Raw genomic sequence first — 19,341 nt, forward strand, 5'->3', positions numbered from 1 at the left:
GGGGGTTGGCAGCGTATTTATTGTTTCTTGGAACTGCTGGCTTGGGATAAGGTCAGTTCCCTGCAGCCACGCGCTGGGCTGAACGTTTATTCGACATGAAGGGCACAAGAAGCTGCAGCCAAGAGCCTGGGGTCTGCTGACAGCACGGGGCTCCACGTGTCATGGTAACAACTGCAGACGGGAGGCCACGGTGTGCCAGAGCCACTTGTAAAACATCTTTCCAGCAACATACTGAAGAGCCAGGGCATTTTGTAGGAGTCAGCGTAGTCTCTCTCCTCACGCTGGGAAAGGGAGCGCACAAAATGAGAATAAATACAGCTTTCAAAGGCTCCCCCTGACCCTGCACTTGCTGCCACCCGGCCTGGTGAAGGAGACGACCAACTTGGTATTTAGAGGAGGAAATCTGTCCGCCAGAATCCAATGAACAAGTAGACAGGTCCACGCGGGCTTTAAAGCTGACTTGTTCGCATCCTGATCTCCTCAATGAGGTTCTCCCTGCGAATATTGACCTACACGGGAAAGCACAAAGGTCCATAAATACAACACAAGCAACTTGTCACTGGGTGCCTTTCTCTGGTCCCACACCCCATTTGTGGCCCTCTTGTCTCATGAGATCCCACCATCATATCACCAGTCCCTTTATGGGGCGAGGAGGCAGCAGCACCATACACAGAGCTGAATGCAGCCCTGTGAGAGCAAGCACTGCTCATCCACCTCGCCAAGCACCCTCTGCACTGCAACTGGACAGGGTACAGACAGGTTTGGAAGGTTTGCCTGAGCTGGGAGGGAAGGTAAGCAGCCATCACTCCCCCTCCCAGCCACCACGAGCCTCACTCACCTCCTCACGGGTTGCCACGTCCCGCAGCTTAACAACTCCATCCTTGAGTTCCTGCTCTCCCACAATGGCAACAAGGGGGATGCCCGTTTCCTCACAGTACTGCAGCTGATTCAGGAGCTTGGGGTTCTTCTTGTACAGTATTTCTGCCTGGAATGGAACCAGAGCACAGTGCTGTACTCAGCACGGGCCTGTTTCTCTGCACCCCATCATCACAGCCCCCGGCATTCTGGGCCAGTTGCCATTTGGTGGCTGTGGATGTATGCACAGACCGGCTAATGGAGAAGGCAGGGCACTGCAACTAATGAGTAACACAACACAGCTCCACAGTACTCAGAAGACTGTGCTGCTCCTGGGAAAACACAAAGCCATCAGCTCCAGTCTACACCTGACCAGGGCTGACACCTCTGGTGTCCCTAGCAGCTCAGAAGCCCTGTGGAGCACCCACTCTCCTCTGTCCAGCCAAGGGAGACTGCCTGCAGCAGGAGCAGGGCCCTGACACAGGTTGTCTTCAGCCTCTGGGATGTTTCCACCCAGACTTTTCTCTTCCTTGCAAGGCTCTGCACTTTTTGTTTTCTGTTCAAAGTGGCATCACAGCCACCATGCAGCAGAGGCTGAAGCGCTGCCTGCTTTGGGAATCTGTCCTGAGTAGACGAAGCCAGAGCATCCCCTGCAGTATTACAGGGCTAACCGAGTTGTACCACCCAGCCCCCACTGGAGAACATCTCATCTGGGACAGATGAGAAGCAGGCTCAATCCAGGAAGGCAATCTGCTGCCCATGTTCTCCCTGTGACTCCTTTCTCCCACAGCAAACCCAGGTCTGGTCCATTCCTGGTATAAGAGAGTGGATCAGGCAGCTCCTGACTTGGCCATTGCCTGGTCATACCTTGATTCCAGCATCCCATAGCTCAGAGATGAGCTTCAGTCGCTCTTCAAGGAGCTTCTTTTGGGCAGAGGCCACCAGCACCTGTGTTTCTGTTGTCCTGATCTTCTCCTCAGAGGCCTAGAGAGGGGACAAGACTCAGGAGATGACACAGATATACACGGACATACCTGAGACCCTATGAGCAAGAAGGGTCCCCACCCCATGCCCATCAGTTTAGCAGTGAAGAGGCTCAGGATCAGTGGGATGAACAGCATAAACTCTGGAGAGTCAGGCAAGGCCCTGGAGACCCCATCCTAGACCAGAATCTCACTCTCTGTGCTTGTTCCATGTTGGGGGCTTAACCCACTCTCCCTCCTGTGATGCACAAGCTGGAGAACATGCTGAGAATGAGGAATTTCCTTGTCAACTTCTGCCTAGAGGTTGCTCCTCCACACCCAAAGGCCTGTGGCCTCTTGGAGATCTGCTCTGAGTGGCTAAGGAGCAGCAAGCCCTGTGGAAGCTGCACAGAGCCACTCTACAGCTCGGTTGGGAACTACAGGTTAGGTTAACAGCAGCGAACTGAGGTGCTCCAGGACTGTCAGGAGCCACCTGCTCCCATGGCAGATGCTGGGTACTCAAAGCAGCACCTTCCTGCCTCTGCTCTCTCTGAAGGGATAAGTCTTTAAAAGGTCAGCTGCAGGGGACCAAACCTGGCAAGGACCAGAGGTTGTGGGGGAAGAATTCAGTTTCCTCTTAGAAATCCCAGTTGTGTCTGCCAAGATCTCCCCACAACAGGGCTCTGGGTGAAGGAAACGCATGGCCATATTTTGAGAGCCAAATAAGACCTATTTAACACCCACTGGATAGGACTGAGAAGAACAAACTAGTAGAGCAGCTTTGAGGAGAGAGGAACAGGAAAAATGTACCTGGGACCCTGCGAGAAGGGCTGCACCCCCTACCCTGGGACATCCAACCCGTCTGGTCTCTGCAGTGCCTTCAACAGGACACACGTGCAGGACTGTGGTCTGCCAACCAGCCTTGCAGAGCAGCGCTGGCTTGCCATGAAGGTGGTGTGGCCTCATGGATGCTTAATGCAGTGGGGAACACGAAGGCATCTGGCAGGACCGAGGAGTCAGGCTGCAGCTGAACAAGTTGTACCAGGGGCTGCCAAAAGAGGGGATGTGTCCCAGCAAGACCCTGAGGGATCATCTCCAGGCCAGAGGAAACAGGAGATCGTGGCCTGGTTCTGCCTCCTGCTGTAGAGCACAGCAGGGGCCTCTCTGAGTTCTCCAACAAAGACCGCAGCAAAGAAGACTCACTTAAGCATTTGCTGGACTGGGTCACTGTGGTGGGTACGCTCTGCTCCTGCACTGAAGTCTTGCTCAGGCTTGTAAGCCACAGCAGGCCTCAGTGGGATCACGCCTGGAACCCTCATCGACAGCTCATGAACAATGGAAACCCAGGAGAGCTCATTCCAGGAAACAGCCTGATAAGAAAACTGAGCTTGCCTATGGGTCAAGCACTTCACATAATAAATATGAAAGTGAAAGCCTTTTCTTTTCTGACATCATTCCTTTGTTATCTACAGAGGGCTGCCTCACACGCCTGTTACTAATTGACAAAGACATGATTAAGGGCTAAGGGAAGGAGGGTTGTACAACCTGATTCCTAAACAAACTGGCAAAAGGCCTGAAAACCTGGAAAAATACTAATCATAAGGCAATGGCTTTGCAATCCTACAAATAGTGATCCCAAGCAAGAATTCTTTTGAGCTCTCAAGGGACAGCAGCGGGCTGCACCCCTGATCTCCCCCTGTAGAATACTGCCAGGCTTGGTGGTGTTGAAATATTGAGTGACTGTAAATCAGCAGATGATTGCTGAGACTGGGCTTGAGCAGGAATGTGATTTAATTAACACGCAGGAATGTGGATTGATTAACATGTGTGTCTTGCTCATCTGGCAAAAGTACAGAACCGTTGGAGATCTGCAATTGAACAATGGGCCTGGAAACTACAACAAATAAGTGGGAAGCCTCACAGCCTCATCTTGTTTCAAGTCAAGCCAGGAAAGCAACCTGCTGGTCTCACCTCCCTTTTCCTCCTGACCAAACAATGCAACGAGCCTTGCTGAGAGCCAGTCACATGGTAAATGACTCAGTCCCACCTCACCAAAAGTATAAATCTGCTATTCAGAAACTTCTTTTTGAGGATGTAGAGGATGAGAACTCCAATTATCAGATGGGTTGACAGGCCTGGACCTCTCTCCTTCCCAAGCAGGGACACCTCTTGGTAAGACTTTGCCTTCGACTCTGTCAGATACTACTTGGGAAAATATTTATAACTAAAGCACTGAACCGTTAACTTGAGCTATTGCAGTAAGTGAATTTATTAACAGCAACCCTGAATCTGTGATATTCGATGCCTTAATAAATTACCTATATTTTCAACTTTGCAAAACTGTCACAGTGAAAGTCCTTGGCAGAGCTCTGAAACAGGCAAACGTTGACTCTATGAAGTGGCTATACTCATAATCCTCTAGACATAAGCCGTTGACCAAGTCTGGGACTAGGACTGGATCCAGCCACACCTAGGCTCTTCTCTGAGGAGTTTAGAAAGCAAGGGGGCCCTTTCTGAACCTCGTGACTCACATACCACACACCCTTAACGCAAAACCCCCTTAGCCAAAGCCACCTCTCAGGGCACCCCTGATGTGATGTGCATCCCAGGGCTGACTCCTTGAGGAACAAGCTCGTCCATGGGCAAACGAAGACAAGGGATAAGGGTGAGAAATTCACTCTAAGAGGGGTATTTTGGAAGCACACTACTGCTTTTAGAAACCTAGATCCTCCAATAAGCCTTGTGTGAACCTTGCCACTCATAATTCTTTATTAAAAGTTTGTTTCTGTTGTAGCAAATTCCTTTAGATCATTGCATTAATTGACTGATGCTCACATACTGATTAAGTGCTGTTAAAATCATTTAAACTAACCTTATTTTCTATAAAGATATATTGCAAATCCTTAATTTCTGCTACATTAAAGCTGTGCAAAATTCTCCAAAAGGTACATGAGAAGGTACATGTAAATCCTTACTCTTTCTCTGTACTTAGTTGAGCATCAAGGCACTTACCTCCACTCTCTGCTCTAGGATGGAGAAGATCCGCTCGATCCCTATGCTGACCCCCACACAGGGCACCTTCCGTCCCTTGGGATCAAACATCCCCACCAGACCATCATAACGACCACCTCCAGCCACACTCCCAACGCTGACCGGGTCCTCCACGTGGTCGTTCTGCTGCTGCAGCAGGACAGCCTCATAGATCACCCCTGTGTAGTAGTCCAGGCCTCGCGCCAGGCTCAGGTCAAATGAGATCTGTGGGACACAAGGGAAGCCCCCTCAGCACCATGCTCGGGGCTGCCCAGACACCAGGGCAGTTCCTGCTCCTGCCTCCGCCCCTCCTCACCTTCCCTGTGATGCCAAACAGGGTCAGGTACTCAAACAGCAGCTTCATGTCCCCCAGGCCCTCCTTGGCCAGCTTGTTCTGGGACAGCTTCGGGTCCTGGAGAAGCTGCTCGATCAGGTCCAGGCCACCTGCGGGAACAAGTCATGCCTCACATCTGCCAGCACAGCAGCACCTGCAACAATGGGCCCAGCCAGCTGTGTGTGCTGCTTTGTTCCCTCCATCCCTGCCCCAGGCACACCAGCCCCTGCCTGTCCTGGCAGAGAGCAGCTGCACTCGTCAGGATCATGAGGGATGGACAAGGGCTCCATCCCACCGTGCTCACCGTGAAGCTGGACGTACTCCCCAATGCGATCCGCAGCCTCGGGAGAGAGCCCCTTCTCTCCGACCATCTCATTCTTTACTTCCTCCCAGGGCACCTGTGCGGGGTGAGAAGAACATGAGCCACTGCCCCAGGGATACAGCCTCTCCTGAGGAATGCCTCTGGTAATACCATCCCATAGAAGTGAAGAGACATCCGTCCTCACTCATCTTCACACTGCACAACTCCCTCAGGGTGGTTAAAAGGTGCACGAGAAGAGCAGCAAATCAAATGCTCTCAGGGCATGGTTCTAATTACACTTCTCATACCACTGCACAGTCTTTTTATATCCTAACCCTGCAGCCACCAAAGCTGCCCAAAATCCTGACAGCCCCAGGACAAACATTTTGGTTTAGTGGTCTGGCCAGAATTAGACATTTGTACTGAGTTTGAGAGATGTCTTGCTGCTGTGGTATCCATGGTTAGGTACGGTCACATACACCAGTTAAGGAAGCGTTGCAGCTCATGCCCATCACCCGGAAAGTTGTGAGGAGATGGCTGGATGATACAAAAGCCCAACGTAAGCAGGATAAGCAACAGCTTTCCCACCAAGCAAGGTGGGAAGCAGAGCCATGATAGCATCCGGCTGCACTAAGTTAAAACACAGCCTTTCAGTACAATAACAAGGAAATTACGCCATCCAAGAAAAGCCCAGTCCTCCCTTCCTGCTGTTCTTCCATGCACACACAGCCCCCAAACCTACACCTACAAGTCATGCCTCTGCAATACATCTCACTGCTAACAGCACTTTGACTAAGGCCTCCTCTGCCTGACTTCAATCAATCATCAGACAAGGCCTGATCAGGCCTTGATCAAAGCAAGACCAGGTCACTTGGTTTAACAGGATCCAACAGGAAGGCTATAAGCACTCCTTTCAGCAATCAGCCCACAGATTGTGTCCCACATGTCTCTGATGACACTGAAATTCCGATTTGGATCCCAAGCCAAGAAAACTGAGTCTATAGATGGCACTTCATTTTAAGGTTCTTCTTCCTTAGCTTTCAGTGGAGGACTGTAAACACATTTATAGTCTGATCTCTCCAGCATTCTTGTGCCTGACTAGGGCCTATAGTAAAGACAACTGGCTGCAGATAAAGAGCTCTTCCTACACTGGCACCTTTCCCTCCTCCCAGAATTCCACTTAAGGACCTGAATCCCTTAAGAGTCCAACACAACAGTCAGTGCTTTTGAGGCAGCGTGGTGAGCACAAACCTACAGGTTGTACCTACTTTCTGCCTCATCTCTTACAAAGAGAGGGCTGTTCTGCATCACACCAAACTACAGTAAGACAAAGATGTCCACATACAGCACGTTCAAAAAAACCAAACCTGTCCTACAAGTCCGAACCAGCACAAGTGTGAACAAAGCGACCAGGAGATGTGGGATGAGCTACTACAGTCTCACAGCACTGGGAAGAGAGATTACGGCACTGGGCAACGTTCTCCTTGTGACTGTGTGCACCCTGCTGGGATGCTGTGCGGTCCAGGCCAGCCCTGGAGCCCTTTTCCTAGCAATAACATCCTTGCACCGATGGTAGCAACAGATGAGTGTGAAGACGTGCTGTGGGGACACACACAATACAGAGCAGTACTAAACTGACCACCCTTCCCCTGCGCGGGAGGCAGGAGAAGTGCTGCTGGTGTTATTTTACAGCTCCCTGTTTCTAGTTTCCTATTCTCACTCCAAGCACTTTCCTCTACCTCAGATCTCTACCTCCAGGTGAACATGGAAACCTCGCCCACACAGGTCCGCCTCACTTCCCTTTGCTGCATCTCTGATGCAGCTACGTGGGACTATCTCCTGAGGGTCCTCAAAACAGCTGGAGACACATGCTGTGCAGTGACACCCTGCTCATGCACAGCACGGCCTGCAACGTGATGCAGGCTCTGTGCTCTCAGCAGACATCACATTACCAACCAAGAACAGCATGAGCTTGCAGACAGCACAACAAAACAACTGGATAACAAAACAACTTCAGCAGCCTTGCCACCTGGGGATGTCCGTTTGTCTCAGCATTGTCACCTGTAAGCTCAGTGTCTTATACATCCACCACTTATGATTGCAATTCTCTACTCCTGAGAAGGGCAGAGATTTTCCCTTTATGTCAGTTTTTTTTTTTTGCCTTGCTACTGAGGTGTGAAATTTTAGCAAAGGTTCCAGGATACAACTGTGACTCCTCACACTGCCAGAGCCGAACCTGCTGTATTTGAAAAATCTTTTAAATGCCCTGGACTAGTCTGGGGGCAGGTTTCCATGACATAGATTCATAAGCAGTAGCAGCTTAAGAAAGCTAAAATTTGGGATGTTGAACCTCCCATATGCAGAGCTATTTTCCCTCCCTTCTTTTCCATCTCTCAGGACGCTGTGGGATGCTAGGAAGGATGCTAAAGGAAGTGCAGAATCCAGTTTTGCTATGTGACTGACTTGCCTGGTGTGCCTCCCTTCCCTCTCAATGCATAGGGTGAAGGGGCTCACACGGGCAGCTTGATGTTTAGCAGCATTTTCCAGACAGTTCTTACAGACCTGGACAGACTCACAGGAACTCCAGAAGCCCGGAGCTCCAGTCCATACCTTATCCAGTTTGTCAACGCTAGAGCAGATTGTTCGGAACTTGCTGTCTGGGACACCACAAACTGCAAACATCCCATCGAGGATGCGCCGATCGTTGACCTGGGAGACAAGGAAAAAGTCATTTACTATGAGCTCGAGCAAACGCTTCAGGTGAGTTTCTCTCCTCTCTAATTTTAAGCACAAAAGAGAGAATCTAGCAGTCACCCTAACCCCATGGGAAACATGAGCCCCAGGCACACTGGTGTTCTGATGAGCAAGTTATTTCCCATTGCAAATCTGTGGTGAAAAAAAAAAATAATAAATACAGCTATCTGCATTTTCAAAAGCCTCTGCCAACATGCCTCTCTAGACACTCAAGAAGCCAAAGTCAGAAGGGGGTAAAATTTTGTTGTAGATTAGGAACTGACAGAGGGAAGGTGAGAAAATGAGTTTGGCAAGAACATGGTAAAACAGACTCAGCTGGAACGGCAAAGAGGAGCAATGGGTGGCGGAAGAACCATAGTACAGTCTACCAGAAATAAACATGCCTAGAGGGAGGCTGCCTTTTTTTTTTTCCCCCTCATGTCATGGTTCCTGGGTAATTTCTGTCTCTTCCCCATTCCTGGGGAGCTAAGCTGCCTCTCACCCCAGGAGCAGGCCAGCCTGCACGAGTGGGTCCTGCTAAGCCTGGAGAGAGCCGTTGCACTCTTCTTCCAGAGCCACAGACACCAACAATCAACAAGAGAATGAAAACCAACGGCACTGTAGTGAATTGACCTCAGCTGGCCAGCAAGTGCCCACCAAGCTGCTCTCACTCCCCTCCACAGGACAGTGGGGAGAAAATCAAATAAAAAGCTTGTGGGTCAAGACAAAAGGTGTATGATCTCCCTGACCATACACCAATTGCTGTCAAGGGCAAAGCAGGCACTTCTTGGGGAAGATTAATGTAACTTACTCTTAAAAATTGAAGAGGATAGAGGGAAACAAAAACAGAACTAGAACCACCTTTCTTCCACCCCTCCTCCTTCCCAGGCTCAGCTTCGCTCCTTACTCTTCTGCCTCCCACCACCACCCCCATGAGCAGCACACATGGCATAGAGAATGGGGGTTGTGGTCAGTCCATAACACTTTGTCTCTTCCCACAGTTCTTCAGAAGGGACTGCTGCAGCACGGACCCCCACAGGGTCACAGGAGACCTGTGATCTCTTCCTGCAGCACCCTCGCTACCAAAACCTTGCCACGTGAACCCAATACAGGGGCCTATGAATCATCTCATGGGTGGATATGTAAAAACAGCTCAGGAACAGACCTCAGACTGACGAGATGAATGCAGTATGTTACACTGCACTCTCAGTACAAGAACAAAGGGACATCTGGTTATGTTAAAACCTTACTAGGAGATGTTCTTTTCTTTTACTTCTTTTGATAGTGAAGTCAATTCCATGGTTTAATTATGTTCTGTAAGAGAAGGTAATTGAGGCCAAAGGCTTAGCTGAATTCAAAATTCCATGGGTAGGGAGAGCATCTACAGTTAAATTAGACAGAAACAAAGACTGCTCAGGAGGTTGTAACCCTCCAGCATTGATATCAACCAAAAAGAGTCCTTCATAGAAGCCATGGAGCCCTCTCCACTGCAGGCAGGTTATTCTGCTGTTCCCCACTGCAGAGATGCCTGCTCATCCTCAAATAGATTTGCTCATACCACTGGCCAAACACAAACTAGCTGGACTTGATCTAGAGAGGCAGCTCCTATGCACAATGCTTCAGCTCATCTGGTTCAGGGGCAGGGAGTTGGGAGTGCAGCACCCAGCCCACACCACTCAACTCCCCCAAGCTGGTGGGAAGGCAGCAGTTTGCAAACTACACAGTGCACACACAGATGTTTGTCCTAAGGGGGCATTAATAGCTGGGACAAGTGCAGGGATCCTGGGCCAGAGCCTGTATTTCACTGCAGGCAGTGAACGTGGCAGTCATCTTGTTACTTTGTGCTGGGCGTTTTGTAGGGGACTGTGGTTGATGAGAAAGAACTCTGCCAACTATGGCCTCAGGAAACCTACTTGAATTCGCATCTAAAGGGGAGCCTGAGATGAAGTCCAGCCCTTTAGTACAGACACTGTGAGAAGGCAGAGAGGCAAGATGACTTCTGCATCTGAACCACACGCCTCAGTGTGCATTACAATAGGAATAGGTGATGTGAAAAACTGCAAACAGCAGCCACTGCTTCCTACTGCGGAACAAAGAAACCTGTCCGAGGACCCAGCTCTAGCCTCACCTTAATGAGAAAGTCCCCAAGCTGCAGGTCACTCAGGATCTCGTGCACTATCTTCAGGCACTCAGCATCTGGAATCATAGGGTCAAACTGGCCAGCGATGTCAAAATCCTGAGGAACAAGAGAAGGCAGAGAGCATTTCAGCACAGCAGAGAGGACTGCAGCCACACAGCCTCCACTCTGCTGTTAATAGCAGTTTGTTTACAAAAAGCAACAGAAATGTTGTGAAAAACAACAAAAAAGAAGACAGCACAGATCATCAATAGCAAATAAATAGAACAAAGGAACCAGGAAGGGGTGGAGAAAACTACTTGTTAGTTGGTATGACCTATATGCCAAATGTTTTTCCTTGATCCCCATGATGTTTTGTTGTTTTCTTTTTTTAATATACAAGCAAATCAAGTTAATGACCAGGCATACAGTGGGAATAATACAACAGAAGTCATCAACATTCAGAAAAGAAAAACAAAAGCAACAAAAAGAGACCTCTTATTCCACCCCAATTTACAAATCCCCAAACACACAATTTTCAATCACGTCTTGAGTAAAAGAACAATTAGGAACACAGGAATGAATCGCGACTCAGTAAATTTCAACGTGGTTTCAAGAAGCTTCCAAAATAAATTGGGGCAATGGAGGAAGAAAGAGATGAAATTGCATCTGTCAATTCTCCAATCAGCTGAGTGTGAGGAAAGCTGATGCAATCCCAAAGGAAGTTGGGCAAGGTCTGGTACAGCCAGGAAAATGCTGCTACCATCATACAGGTGAAATCTCACTGGAAAAACCCAGTGGAGGGCTGGTCAGTTATATTTGAAAGATGCAGAAAAATAGCTACGAGGCTGAGCAGTGAAGTAAAGCATCTCCAAGGAGAGAAAAGCAACAGAGCTTGATCTAACCAGCCTAGGGAGGGAAAGATTGCTCTCAACATTTCAAAAATGTTCATTTAGGAAAGGGAAGGAATCAGTGTCAAGGGATAACAGCTACCACTTAATAACCTGCACTGGCACAAGGAAAAGTAAGCTGTCAGACACAAGTAAGTTTTAGCCTATTTGCAGCTAGCCTAAGAAGATGATCCTAGAGTGCTCCTTCAAATGAGACAGCAAGCAAAGACTCCAAGTTGTGTGAAAATGGGCCTTCACCAAGGTCCAAAGCTGGAAGGTATAGACAGGGATTGGATGAAGAAATGGAAATATTCTCAATTAAGAATTTACTTGCAAAACGATGCCCTGGGGACTGTGATAGTACAGTGGAACAAATCCATTCCTCAGGGCTATCACACTGAGAAAGCCACAGAGGAAATTGAATTCTTTGTTCTGGAATTAGGTCTCAGGGTTTTTGCCTTCCTTTGAAATAAAGATGGACTAAGCATGGGATGGAAGCAGTGGGTGCTGTGGCTGAGTCACTCACCTGGCTCATGCATTCTTGCTCACACACACAAAAGTTCAATTGCTGCCACATTTGGGATCAGAAGGAAATTAGTTCCCTCAACCAGGCTGACAAGCACTGTGGGATAGAGTAAGGAGCTGCCTTCCTCCACAGTGCAAAGCACGCCCAACATCTGGGGGTTACGTTACAAAGTTCCCTGATATGGCAGCGCCCCGTGTTACGACCACCATCCACAGTCTCTCCTACTCTCAAGCTGCTTTTCAACCCCAAAAAGGGAAAAGAATGAGAAGATGAGTTTCCCATCGCAGGGAAGGCGACTGCAAGATAACACAGCCTTTGGTTCCTGCTCCTACAACCACTGCCCAGCCTAGAGACCCGCAGAGCAGCAGCCCTGCTGCTGGCCAAACTCACACACTGGTAGAACTCCCTGTAGCGGCCCCTGGTCATGGCCGGGTTGTCCCGCCTGTACACCTTAGCGATGTGGTAGCGCTTGATGTTGGTGATCTTGTTCATTGCCAAGTAGCGAGCGAAGGGCACCTGGGACCACAGAGTTAAGGATGGGAATAGAGAGGGATCACCCCACCCAGTTATCAGTCACAGGCAGCACTGCAGCCTCGCTATCTTCCCAATGCCCAGCACAGTTTAGCACATGTCCCTGGGGCAAAGCAACAGCTACCAGACAGCACGCCTGGCCACATCGCTGCAGGGTCTGCACAGCTGTCCAAGATACAGCCCACGCATTCTGCCACTAGCACAGGGAGAGTTGCCCCTGCAGGCATCTCCCAGCACTGCCTTGGGGTACATCTCACTCCCTAGTCTGGGTTCCTGTAGAAGAAACCCCACCCAAATTTCTCTTCCCTCCACACTTTGTGTGTTACTTTGCCTAACAGAAACAATGGGCAGCAAATAACTGAGCGATGGTTCTGTGCCCACTACGCCACACTACCTGCTCATGCTTTCCCTGCCTGTATAGGGTCAGAACCCTCCTCCTCCCTTGCCCTTGGAGCAGCATTGTCCCAAAAAGAGGGCAGCAAAGATGACAAAACCCCCCAGCGCTGGCTGTTGCAGGATACAGTCAGGTCATAGCGCAGGGACAGCAGCTCCCCTCCTTGATCTTTCAGATCATAGATGAGCTTTGAGTCTTCTCCGTATTTCCCTGTTAGCGTCTCCTACAAAAAAAAAAAAAAAAGACACATGAACAAACAGTGTCTTCAGCAACAGGGGAAGAATCTTAGAGTACACAGAACAAGGACAGAAAGGAAGGACGTCTAGGAGATGGAAAAAACTCAGCCCTCTGCTTTCAACTGCAGGATCCCCACCAGCTCAGCCAACTCACTGTGCTCTTGTTCAACTCACCTTCAGCTCAAACACTGGCGTATCAATGACTTCTGCTCCATGGCGCTTGAAGCAGTTGATGATAGCAGTGAAAACTCTCTCACGAATGGCCATTTGTTTGGGGCTGTAGTCCCGCGTGCCCTGGGATGAGAAAAGGAAAAGAAAAGCAAATGACACATTGGCTTAGAGATACGCAGTGGCAGACAGATGTGAGAGGTGACGTGAAGAATCTGTCATACTGCTTACCAAGCTAGAGATCAGATCAATTCACCAGATACTAGTACAGGGGTTAAAAAACAGCATTGGAAAACATTAGGACACGACTCAGATGAGATCTGCTACAGTCTGCACAGCTGAATATGTCAGAAGTTTCACTACGTACAAAACAGAGGAGCTAACATGGATCCAACACCCAGACAGTTCAGCACCTTCAAGGATGACAACGCAGCTAGGATGTGTCCACAGCTCCAATTCATGTGCAGCATTAGCCAGACCCTTACACAACAAGCCATCCCGAGAGGTGGAAATAGGAGGACAGGCAATACTGTGAAGTTTTGGAATAAGGAACAGCTTTATGCTTTCCAGAGCACCCACAGAGAAACCAAATTTCCAAAGCACGATACCTATGAAGTTCACTGGGATGGCCTCCCTTTTAATATTCATCACTGTTAATAGTCACCAAATTGTTTCAGTGACCGCCTCCAAGCTTTCAGTAACTCACATAACTGTCAGTTAACTGTACCTCTCACTTTCATTTTTCCAGGGCCCAATGGTTAGACAGGAGGAAGCAGAGAGAGCCTGCAGGTCGAACAGCAAAGGGTTGCTTTCAGCAGCGCACTGACACAGCTGAGAGAGGCTGGAAACCCAAGCTGTTTCCCCTGATGCTCACAGAGCTGCAAAATCCTCTCCCTGCACCTTTAACAGTGAGATATTCTTCCTTCCCAGGTCTCACACCACAGTTACAGTTGCCAAAAGATGTGATAAAGGAAATGGACAAGTGAGACCATGTTGAGGCACTTCCTTTAAATCAGTGACATGAACATATATTAGTAACTGTCTCTGTGCCACAGCATGAAAGCACAGCTGGTCTCTGGTCAGCTGCTGGTGTTGAAACATCCAGGATACAAAAGAACTTCAGCATAAATTGCATTATGAACGCTGGAAGAGGACAGAGAGATGCCTGCAGCTGGCCAGACCCGCTCCATAAGCGGGATGACCCCACTCTTACAGACTAAGACAAAACCAAAAGCCGTGAGCTCTCTGAGCATTCCTGGCAACGCTTCCAGGCACCTGGAGCACTTCGCAGCACTGCGTGCTCACCCGGCCTGCAGCAGCCTGACCCACTCTGCCAAGGTTAGTAGGAACAGGAGCAGCTTGAGGATCCTTGCGGGCACTAGTGGGGTCAGTGCTACAAGAAATTTGAAGTTCTGATCCTAAAAGCACTGGAGCAACGCAAGTCATGGCCTCCCTTCAAAGAGAAGAACCCAGTCGGAGAGGAGACCTCATACTGGGCAGCTATGAATAAGACTGACCAAAACTGATCCTGCCAGCTGGTGGTTGGCTTCTCAGAGAAGCACTGCAAAGCGTTTGGTTAGCAGGGTGTCGGGGTTTGGTGCTGCCGGGGTCATTTTGATCCCCCTTCTCCCATCGCCTCACTGCTGGAAGCAAAAAGGGGCTGAGCACGGCCTCGGTGGGTGCTGCCCGCCCATGCTCTGCACCCACAGGCCGGGGGGGGGGCTGTACACACACGAGGCGGCCCCACACAGGGCGAGGCGAAGCGTGCAGGCTGCGGGCCGTTACCTTCGGGGTCTTCAGCACGAACTTGTGCTTCCCCTCCTCGCCCCCGAGCTGCGCCTTCATCTCCAGCAGCTTCGCCACCTCCTTCGCGATCTGCGGAGGGAAGGAGAGGGGAGCCGGGCGTTACCGCAGCCTGGTCCCTGTAACACCGCCTCCACCCCCGCCCGTCCCACACGACCCCGGCCCCGGCCCCCCTCAGCCTCCTCGGTCCCCGCCGCACCCGCTCGGGGTCGGCCTCGTCCTGCTTCAGCCTCCGCACCACCTCCGCCTGCTCCCGCACGGCCGCCGCCGCCGCCTCAGCCGCCATGGCCGCGCCTGCGCAATGCCGCCGCCGCGCCTCACCGGGCGGAGCTGAGGAGGCCAAGAGGCGGCGCTTCTCCGAGTTTTATTTTATTTATTAATAATAATAAAAAAAACACCACAGAGGGGCTCAGCCCAGCCCCAGAAGTGCCCCCACAACGCGTGTGGCTCGCCTGTTGCCCGGGGCACGTCCCTAAGGCATTCTGGTCCCCCCCCCCCCTCCCGGGTCTCCCCGCTGTGGGGACATGGCAGGGCCCCGCTGGCACCACACGCCTCAGGACCGCAGTGTCCGTGATTTCTGAACCATTTCAGAACCATTTCAGAACCCCCGTGCTCCTTCCTGGCACAGCCCGCTGCAGTGCTGCCAGGTGGGCAGAGGGCGGCCGGACCTCAGCAGGAATCAGCAGGCGCTGGGGTTTCCAGCTGTGCGGCAGTTCGGGCAAGCAGCTCTGGCCAGAAAGGGTGCTAGGGCTCCAGCCGTCTTCGGATCTCATCGGCAAGCCCTTCTCTTGGGATATCAACCTGCAAAGCAAACAGGGGGGAGCCATCATCTGCCAGGCCCGTGATACAGCTTGCCATTAGAATACTGTCACTGAGCGAAAACCCAGAGCCTTTCAGCAATTGCTGGAAGCACTTTTGAAACCTGGTGTAGAAAGGCATTCTCCTCACCTCCTCTCTTGTTGCAACATCTCGCAGCTTGACAACTCCATCTGACAGTTCCTGCTCTCCTATAATGGCAGCAAGAGGGATCCCCATGTTCTCGCAATACTGCAGCTGTTTCAGCATTGTAGGATCCTTCTTGTACAGCATTTCTGCCTAGAAGGAAGCAGCAGTGAATCACTGATGCAAAGCTTGCTCTCATGGATCTCGTAGCAAAACTGCAGGCAGTGAAACTGCATGGAAAACTCTGCCTCATTACTCCTGGAGCAAACGACTGCCTTTAGTGCACTCAGATGCCTTCCTTCTCTGCCTGCTAGATCTCAGGCAGGCCACAGTCTTGAACAGAGAGCTAGTGGAGTTAGTATAGCTGCTCCAGCTCCCCCTTGAGACTCTCCCTCCCTGGCGACTTACAGCACCAAGCCCACATCCTTACTTTACCTTGATCCCTGCATCCCATAGCTCAGAGATTAGCTTCAGTCTTGCACTGAGTAAGCGTTTCTGAGGTGTAGCCACCAACACTTGTGTCTCAGTCGTTCGAACTTTCTCCCCAGAAGCCTGCAGGGACAGACACACTCATGGAAGTCACTGGCTCTGAGGCAATCTGAAGCTCACAGCAGAAGCTCACCTAGGTCATCTCACTTGACCTAAATCCTCAGCTATTAGCTCTACAAAACAAGAATATTTAAAGCCTGATCGTTGCTATTCATTGAATATTATTGAGCAGAGTCCTCCAGTGCACCTGCATTCTGACACACTATCTAACCGTGTCCTGCTGTATCCATGGGACCTTGGCTTTCCTCCATCCTAGATGAGAGCTGCACTGCTTTCTAATCTATTGTGAGGAATGTTTTAACAATTCCAATTCGTGTCCATAAATTCGTGTCCATAAATTCGTGTCCATAAAAAAAATAAGTCTGTAATAATGTAATAATTTTGTTTGAATCCTGTCTGCCTCTGGGCCCTGCACTGGCAATTTAATTCTTGAACTACAGATGCAGTGTGCTCCGGTCTCCCCCTCATTCCAGTCAGTTTATCACGTCTTCAGAAAACACTCCTTAAATTTATGAACCTGTTTACTTTTGTTATTCCTGACTTCTAGTTCTAACAGTTACAGTTTTTCTTTTCTGTCTTCTCTGTCGAGATTGATTTAACACTGCTATAGATGTTATGTAGATGACTGTGAATAGCTGGGAAAGAATGTTTTAATTGCTCGTGAATCGCCAACCTGTTTGGGAGTTTTAGAACAACTGATAATAACCGGTGACTGCTGGTGACTGTTATGGGATCCTTGGTATCTGGCCAGGGGGGCTAAGAGATTAAGAGGAAGAGAAAAGAAGCTGAAGGACGGTTGGGAGACAAGACCTGGGAGAGTTTACAGAGAGTGTTCCATAAACTTGGAATAGTGCCAAGTAAGTGCAAAGGGTGAGAGGAAGACTATGAGCCTTCAGCATGAAAGACCCCTAGAGACCCCCAGAGGAGACTGATGCGCATGCTCCAGTAGGAGGAACTGGACCCCGGAAGCTAATTTTAATAATCTCTTTTTTTAGAAGTAGTAATGAATATGTATTAGTCTAGGTGCATAAAAATCAGCTGCTTGATGTAACTGGTGTGCGTCCTGGTGGAGCGGAGACTCCCGGTGCACCCAGCGCTGTTTGCTTACCTCTATTCCTTCATATTCTTTTAATAAATCCTATTTTTTTATTTAATCCTAATTTGAATCCTGAGCCATTTATAACATCTATCTTTTGATTCTTCAGATGCAAACACTTTGCCTCAGCCTCACTTACTATGAATCACAAGCTCAGAAATAAATGCAGGGTGATAAATTTCCCAACTGACTTTCCTGTTATAGAATGAGTGCCACGGATATTATTGAATTTATAATTTCACGATCTCCAGGACAGAAAGCTTCACAAGCACGAGACAATTAAAGTGACTTGGGAACAAACTTCAGGGAATGGATGAGAAGTCAGGGGATGTCTATGATACTTCTGTTGTTTCTGCTACAAAATGCTGTCCACAACTGCAACTTGATGGGCTACAGGAGAGAAAAGGGCTCTTTCTTCTGCATGGACATTCAGGCGTGAGATGAGCCACCCTCTCCCCTCAAATCCTTTCTTCTTGAACACTGTAGAGCTCTGTAGTAAGTAACAGACTACTTCCTAGAGCCCTCCCCCATGTGACACGCTGCCAGCAGCACCAACCTTCACTCTCTGCTCTAGGATGGAGAAGATCCGCTCGATTCCTATGCTGACCCCAACACAGGGCACCTTCCGTCCCTTGGGATCGAACATCCCCACCAGACCATCATAACGACCGCCTCCGGCCACGCTCCCAATGCCGACCAGATCTTCCACATGGTCATTCTCCTGCTGCAGAAGGACAGCCTCAAAGATCACCCCTGTGTAGTAGTCCAGGCCTCGCGCCAGGCTCAGGTCAAATGAGATCTGTGGGACACAAGGGAAGCCCCCTCAGCGCCATGCTCGGGGCTGCTCAGACACCAGGGCAGCACCCCTCCTGCCTCCGCCCCTCCTCACCTTCCCTGTGATGCCAAACAGGGTCAGGTACTCGAACAGCAGCTTCATGTCCCCCAGACCCTCCTTGGCCAGCTTGTTCTGGGACAGCTTTGGGTCCTGGAGAAGCTGCTCGATCAAGTCCAGGCCACCTGCGGGAACAAGTCATGCCTCACATCTGCCAGCACTGCAGCACCTGCAACGATGGGCCCAGCCAGCTGTGCGTGCTGCTTCGCTTCCCTCCATCCCTGCCCTAGGCACACCAGCCCCTGCCTGGCCTGGCAGAGAGCAGCTGCACTCGTCAGGATCATGAGGGATGGACAAGGGCTCCATCCCACCGTGCTCACCGTGAAGCTGGACGTACTCCCCAATGCGATCCGCAGCCTCGGGAGAGAGCCCTTTCTCTCCAACCATCTCATTCTTCACATCCTCCCAGGGCACCTACAGAACAAGAACACCCATCACCACCCAACGCTCTCGTCACCCACCATCTCCATCAGCCCATGTATATTCAGAACATGTGAGGGAAGATAACACACTTCTTGGTGAGCAATTTCACAGATCACTGCATCCATCTCACAGGGATTAACTAAGATCACTGAAGTTGCCAGGTGTTATTCTTGGCCACTGCTACCAGCCTAAGAGCTCTCCAAGTCCTTTACAAACACCAGTGGCTTAATTATTGTAATGAAAATAGCCATGACAGTGCCCAGCCAAAGCCATCCAGCCCCTGAGACTGGAAGTGATTTGCCCTGAGCACAATGCTTACCTTGTCCAGCTTGTCTATGGTGGAGCACGTAGTTATGAACTTGCTCTCCGGGATGCCACAAACGGCGAACACACCATTCAAAATTCGTCTGTCATTGACCTGGGGAACAGAGAAGCACACTTAGCTGAGGAAAGATGTCCCACCACAGCTTCCCCTTGCCCTTGCCCAAGGGATGCTAAAAGCTGCAGCTGTTGAAGACTGTTTGTGCCTTTTAGCTGGTGTCTTAATCCCACGGCACCCT

General features: G+C 50.1%; 2 protein-coding genes across 3 annotated transcripts in view; both read right to left on the minus strand.

Annotated features, from left to right (window-relative positions):
- Nucleotides 1-15,674, minus strand: HARS1 (histidyl-tRNA synthetase 1). Of its 2 annotated transcripts, none has more exons than XM_038186287.2 (13): nucleotides 15,548-15,674; nucleotides 14,862-14,951; nucleotides 13,083-13,202; nucleotides 12,800-12,895; nucleotides 12,138-12,263; nucleotides 10,344-10,451; nucleotides 8,093-8,191; nucleotides 5,486-5,579; nucleotides 5,164-5,291; nucleotides 4,830-5,072; nucleotides 1,723-1,839; nucleotides 839-985; nucleotides 1-509 (listed from the first exon to the last, which is right to left on the minus strand). In XM_038186287.2, exons 1-13 carry the CDS (start codon nucleotides 15,650-15,652, stop codon nucleotides 450-452), a joined length of 1,533 nt encoding a protein of 510 aa, XP_038042215.2. In that variant the 5' UTR covers nucleotides 15,653-15,674; the 3' UTR covers nucleotides 1-449. The 2 variants fall into 2 exon arrangements, with proteins under 2 accessions (XP_038042215.2, XP_038042214.2); XM_038186286.2 differs by lacking the exon at nucleotides 15,548-15,674 and adding an exon at nucleotides 15,079-15,231.
- The window catches only part of LOC101801182 (histidine--tRNA ligase, cytoplasmic), a 5,901-nt gene continuing 2,107 nt past the window's right edge, over nucleotides 15,548-19,341 (minus strand). The window contains exons 6-12 of the mRNA XM_038186285.2: nucleotides 19,101-19,199; nucleotides 18,679-18,772; nucleotides 18,356-18,483; nucleotides 18,023-18,265; nucleotides 16,257-16,373; nucleotides 15,828-15,974; nucleotides 15,548-15,680 (exon numbers count right to left, since the gene is read on the minus strand). Coding sequence (XP_038042213.2) covers nucleotides 15,624-15,680; nucleotides 15,828-15,974; nucleotides 16,257-16,373; nucleotides 18,023-18,265; nucleotides 18,356-18,483; nucleotides 18,679-18,772; nucleotides 19,101-19,199 — 885 coding nt within the window. The 3' untranslated portion in view covers nucleotides 15,548-15,623. The remainder of the gene's footprint in view (nucleotides 15,681-15,827; nucleotides 15,975-16,256; nucleotides 16,374-18,022; nucleotides 18,266-18,355; nucleotides 18,484-18,678; nucleotides 18,773-19,100; nucleotides 19,200-19,341) is intronic.

Source organism: Anas platyrhynchos, chromosome 14 (assembly GCF_047663525.1).
Source record: "Anas platyrhynchos isolate ZD024472 breed Pekin duck chromosome 14, IASCAAS_PekinDuck_T2T, whole genome shotgun sequence".
NCBI classification, from domain to species: domain Eukaryota; kingdom Metazoa; phylum Chordata; class Aves; order Anseriformes; family Anatidae; genus Anas; species Anas platyrhynchos.

Bases quoted from the DNA above. Each gene is read 5' to 3' on its own strand.
- HARS1 (XM_038186287.2), bottom strand. From the start codon at position 15,652: ATGAGATCCGAAGACGGCTGGAGCCCTAGCACCCTTTCTGGCCAGAGC. The intron at 14,952-15,547 runs GTCCGGCCGCCC...TTCCCTCCGCAG, and splicing joins GCCTGCTGATTCCTGCTGAG to ATCGCGAAGGAGGTGGCGAA. The intron at 10,452-12,137 runs GTGAGTTTGGCC...CTTGTTCCTCAG, and splicing joins ACAGGGAGTTCTACCAGTGT to GATTTTGACATCGCTGGCCA.